The sequence below is a fragment of the Priapulus caudatus genome, unplaced genomic scaffold (genome assembly GCF_000485595.1).
Source record: "Priapulus caudatus unplaced genomic scaffold, Priapulus_caudatus-5.0.1 Scaffold970, whole genome shotgun sequence".
NCBI lineage: Eukaryota > Metazoa > Priapulida > Priapulimorpha > Priapulimorphida > Priapulidae > Priapulus > Priapulus caudatus.
The window spans coordinates 26,621-32,418 of record NW_014578031.1 but is presented as its reverse complement, the minus strand read 5'-3'; the positions used below and the strand labels follow the sequence as shown (position 1 = coordinate 32,418).

General features: G+C 41.2%; 1 protein-coding gene across 3 annotated transcripts in view; it reads right to left on the bottom strand.

Annotated features, from left to right (window-relative positions):
- LOC106814738 (stromal membrane-associated protein 1-like) overlaps nt 1–5,798 on the bottom strand; it is an 18,624-nt gene that overhangs the window by 6,567 nt on the left and 6,259 nt on the right. For all 3 annotated transcript variants that reach the window (XM_014819085.1, XM_014819087.1, XM_014819088.1), the window contains exons 2-5: nt 4,895–5,028; nt 4,519–4,604; nt 3,968–4,058; nt 3,546–3,629 (exon numbers count right to left, since the gene is read on the bottom strand). In XM_014819085.1, the coding sequence (XP_014674571.1) occupies nt 3,546–3,629; nt 3,968–4,058; nt 4,519–4,604; nt 4,895–5,028 (395 nt within the window). The remainder of the gene's footprint in view (nt 1–3,545; nt 3,630–3,967; nt 4,059–4,518; nt 4,605–4,894; nt 5,029–5,798) is intronic.

Genomic DNA, 5,798 nt, shown 5'->3' with positions numbered 1-5,798 from the left:
CATTTCAGGAGATGTCCCATAGTCTGGTCCTCCCCGCAGTCGCATTCGATTGGACCATCTTCAGTGTATCCCCATTTCTGCATGAGTGCCCTACATCGACCAAAACCTGTCCTGAGGCGATTTATGGCACAACCACGTCGGCCATACCTACGTTGGCTCCGGGCGGAGGGATTCCTGGGGTCTGCAGTGAAAGCTTATGTTGGCTTGCCTGAAGTGCTTTGACCATTGGGCGATCCTGTAGTTTTGGAGGTTGGCCATCGCCAGGGTTGAACGGCGTGGATGAAACTGTGCCTGGACTTTAGTCTCTTCTTTACTGTTTCATGCTGAGAGGGGCGTGGCGGGGGTCATTCTCCTTGGTTAAGTTTCTTTTCTCTACCTTGGGATGAAGCCATCTTCGTCTAACGTGTGGGGGAAGCGATGGCCACAGAGCAGGTAGAGGGTCATCTACGGTTTGGTTGGTCTCAAGCATGCCAGAAATGCTCTGGCAGGCAATGTTCAGAAGCTGGGTCAATTTTTGCAGCATGGGGCGACCTAACTCCATACAGGCACGCAACTCAGCCGGTCAGAGTAGCAACAGGCGAATAGCAGTGGTTCTGATTGTCCGCGGCGTCTTGTTCCCCATTTAAAGTATTGGCGCAACTTCTTTAGAATACTGTTTCTGGCACCCACATACTTGTGCCTTTTGTCTTGATGAATGTGATTTCTTGTAAGTTAGGCGAACGTCTAAAGTAACACCGTAGGTAGACTGGGCTATAGGTATGTTTCAGCCATTTGTCATACCATTTGACTTTCAGTTGGCGGTTCCGCTGCTTGTTCTTTAGATGGAAGGAACTTATTCTGAGTTTTCCCGCAGGATTGGCTCGTAGATGGTTTGCTGTGTAGCTAGGTGGTTAGGCCTGCGAGAGCATCGGTGATGGACCTTCGCTTCGCAAAGAGACTGGTTTTTTTGAAGCAATGCAGAGGTCATTCTTGCCAAAATAAAGCAGGAAACTCTCTGTGTCTTTGTGTTAATTTGCATGGTCATTTGTGTATAGATTAAAGAGAGGCAGGCGCCAGTATCCTTGAGGGAGGCCATTTTTCTGTCATACGCGCAATCTGCTGTGCGGTTACCATGAGATCCACGAAAAACCGCCTGTTTTGCCAACATGGTTCCCTGATTAGTCTGCTAGTCTTCACATCCTCTTTACTAGCTGGTATAAAGGTTTTTGGTTAGAATTCGATTGGTTGACTGGTGTCGTAAGGCCTGCGGAGAGGTCAACAAAAGCTGCTCCAGTAATTTAACCCTCTTTTCAATAACCGTACTTCGATGTACTGGGTAAGGTTAAGGAGTTGGCTTGTACAGGATTTCCGTTGGTCTGAAACCTGCCTGCTCTGGGATGAGGAGTTTGTCCATGTAAGGGGTCAAACGTAGAACTCCACTGATAGCAATGAAATACTGAAATACTAACGAGTATGCCTAATAAACACAAAAGCTAATACTTTGATTAATAATGGAATAAATTGAAGCAAATTAAAGGGCCTGTTCAATCTTGTAAAGCCTGGTTTAAAATTTTGGTGGGCCTGTTCACATTTTGGCTAATTTCCATGCCGTGTATCTTCTGAGAAGGAATTGCAGGAAGCTTACGACATTGTTGACTTACCAGGTATGGTTTCGGAAGCAACATTTCGGGGTTGGACGTGATCGTAGGTTTTTTCTTGTCAGCATCTTCACATAGCAAGAAGTATCGGCCTAGCGAAATAAAGGCATACCACATCCGGTTTAGTTACACACAACCTATGATATACGTTCGGTAAAATGCAAACATTCTATTTGAACATACTCTGTTCCTTATATCGTACCTGGGACAATTACTCTTATCTACTCATTTTGAATTATAACATTTTGAGAAAGAAAATGCAAATGACAGGTTTAAAAACAAACCAGTTATGTACAACACACTTCAGCATAAAATGTAAACTTTAACATGTGCTGACTTTCTCAGTGTCCTTACATGGCCTGCGCAATGAAAACTAGGATAGAGCAGGGATAGAAACAAAAGAGCTACAGACAGACTGTACTGGTATAACACTTACCTTTCCTGTGGGTCTTGCTGTGCAACCCATTCCTTTGCTATGTACCGCTTCTGTTCGTACTTCTGCGTCATAAAAGCCTCTAAAGAACTATTCACCGCATTCAGGAAACCTAACTTGATCTGCACCTCTATTTTAATTTCCCACCATCTATAAATCCACTTCTACACCATTCCCAAGCTCTTTTACCCTGTTTATACTATCACAGGTTCTCCAAGAGACTTATTGCCTGCGGAACGCCAGGCTATCGTCAAGCCCCGCCATGCCTAAAATGCACGCCGCCACTCTAAAGTATCATAAGCCGCCATGCCAAATATCATAGCCCCCGACCACCCTAGCACGCAAACCGCCTCCGGCGATTTGCAACTAGGACGCGTAAAGGCAGCACCCGCCATGCTATAATGAAAAAGCTTGGAGAACTGTATAATATAAAATATTTCAAAGTGAATTTATATCAATATAGTGATTAATCCTAAAATATTCATGGGTAGTCCTCCCTAATGTAAAAGACATTCTGGCTCTCAAATAAAGTATGGAAGTATACGGATACGAGTCTGTCTGGGTCTTCTGAAGCCATCAGGAAGGTTCGCTTCATACACTGCACGCGCACGACTGTTTCCCATCTCTGTCATCGACTGAAACAACACAAAACCAAGCCTAGTGAATCACGTTGCATTTTTGCTCGTTATCTGATCAGTAATTAATTTCTGCCAATAATAAAAGAAATGTTTTAGCCATTTTTGGCAGGCTAAAAATAAAACTAGTTTAATGCTGCAATTCGTGAAGACAGCTGTGTCTGTCAATCACAACATGACATTATATTCGCATAATATCTTGTGCTGATATGGCAATATATTCTTTATTGAAAATAATTTTATATTACTTTAAAGTTAAAGCTGTGTTATAGAAAAATATTAAAAAGGCAATTACCTCACCTGGTCGTGGACTCCATGTGTCCAAATTCACAGACTTTACTTAGATATATGAGTTCCTAAAATTTCGATGTATACCAGCACACCTTATACAAAGGAATATGCCTACTATTCCATGAAGCCCATCGTGGACGCTGTGAAATAATAATATATAATCTCCAATTATATACTGCCAAGGCTAAATCATTTTGTAATGCCCGTTTGGGTCAGTAAATCAGGCATTGCTCAACTGTGAAACATAGATCCCAGGATTTTCCTGGTCTGAAACCTGCCTGCTCTGGGATGAGGAGTTTGTCCATGTAAGGGGTCAAACGGTAGAACTCCACTGATAGCAATGAAATACTGAAATACTACGAGTATGCCTAATAAACACAAAGCTAATACTTTGATTAATAATGGAATAAATTGAACAAAATTAAGGGCCTGTTCAATCTTGTAAAGGCCTGTTTAAAATTTTGGGTGGGCCTGTTCACATTTTGGCTAATTTCATGCCGTGTATCTCTGAGAAGGAATTGCAGGAAGCTTACGACATTGTTGACTTACCAGGTATGGTTCGGAAGCAACTTTCGGGGTTGGACGTGATCGAGGTTTTTTCTTGTCAGCATCTTCACTAGCAAGAAGTATTGCCTAGCGAATAAAGGCATACCACATCCGGTTTAGTTACACCACAACCTATGATATACGTTCGGTAAAATGCAAACATTCTATTTGAACATACTCTGTTCCTTATATCGTAACTGGGACAATTACTCTTATCTACTCATTTTGAATTATAACATTTTGAGAAAGAAAATGCAAATGACAGGTTTAAAAACAAACCAGTTATTACACACACTTCAGCATAAAATGTAACTTTAACATGTGCTGACTTTCTAGTGTCTTACATGCCTGCCAATGAAAACTAGGATAGAGCTAGGGATAGAAACAAAAGAGCTACAGACAGACTGTACTGGTATAACACTTACCTTTCCTGTGGGTCTTGCTGGTGGCACCCATTCCTTTGCTATGTACCGCTTCTGTTCGTACTTCTGCCGTATAAAAGCCTCTAAAGAACTACTTCACCGCATTCAGGAAACCTAACTTGATCTGCACCTCTATTTTTAATTTCCCACCATCTATAAATCCACTTCTACACCATTCCCAAGCTCTTTACCCTGTTTATACTATCACAGGGTTCTCCAAGAGCACTTATTGCCTGGCGGAACGCCAGGCTATCGTCAAGCCCCGCCATCCTAAAATGCACCCGCCACTCTAAGTATCATAGCCGCCATGCTAAATATCATAGCCCCCGGACCACCCTAGCACGCAAACCGCCTTCGGCGATTTGCAACTAGGACCGTAAAGGCAGCACCCGCCATGCTATAATGAAAAAGCTTGGAGAACCCTGTATCATATAAAATATTTCAAAGTGAATTTATATCAATATAGTGATTATCCTAAAATATTCATGGTAGTCCTCCCACTAATGTAAAAGACATTCTGGCTCTCAAATAAAGTATGGAAGTATAACGGATACGAGTCTGTCTGGGGTCTTCTGAAGCCATCAGGAAGGTTCGCTTCATACACTGCACGCGCACGACTGTTTCCCATCTCTGTCATCGACTGAAACAACACAAAACCAAGCCTAGTGAATCACGTTGCATTTTTGCTCGTTATCTGATCAGTAATTAATTTCTGCCAATATAATAAAAGAAATGTTTTAGCCATTTTTGCAGGCTAAAAATAAACTAGTTTAATGCTGCATTCGTGAAGACAGCTGTGTCTGTCAATCACACATGACATTATATTCGCATAATATCTTGTGCTGATATGGCCAATATATTTTTATTGAAATAATTTTAATATTACTTTAAGTTAAAGCTGTGTTATAAAAAATATTAAAAGGCAATTACCTCAACCTGGTCGGGACTCCATGTGTCCAAATTCACAGACTTTACTTTAGATATATGAGTTCCTAAATTTCGATGTATACCAGCACACCTTATACAAAGGAATATGCCTATATTCCATGAAGCCCATCGTGGACCTGTGAAATAATAATAATATACTCCAATTATAACTCCAAGGCTAAATCATTTGTATGCCCGTTTGGGTCAGTAAATCAGGCATTGCTCAACTGTGAAACATAGATCTGCTGCATTATAATCATCATGTCATCAGGAGTTAATAAAGACAATTTGTCTTTATTAACTCCTGATGTTATATCTAATTTAAGTTCTCTATCTCTCTTTGTGTCTTCTGGTCTAAATCGACTCCGTTACCACAGCAGTAACACTAACAGGGTACAAGACACACCCAGCACAGACCCAGAACATCATTTTAAAGCTCTACCTACAGACCAGCATTCACCACAAATTAAAGGGGCCAGTGGCCAGGGTTTCTTAGTTGGGGGTGCATCTGTACAAGCCAGTAGCATCTACCACATAGGCACTGTGTGTGGGGAAAACCTGTACAGTCAGTACCACTTCAAAGTATCAGTAGAAGGTGGATATTTAAATATCTTTGTTATGACATTTTATCTTGGACGACTCGATGCCTAGCATTAGCTATTGGACAGCTGGCATATCAATAAAGTGACTGAAACAATTTTGGGGTGCATGAAACTGAAAGAGCAGCAACGTAGATGTAACGATTAACCATCAATAGTGATTATCAATGACGATGGTCACTGTCTTGTGCATTACTGCATGATATCTATCCATCTAACCAAGTTTATTTATTATTAATCCAATGTCTATTTGCAGGGATGAGATTGGATATTTTAATTTTCAGCTGAAATTTTAATTAGCAAACAGA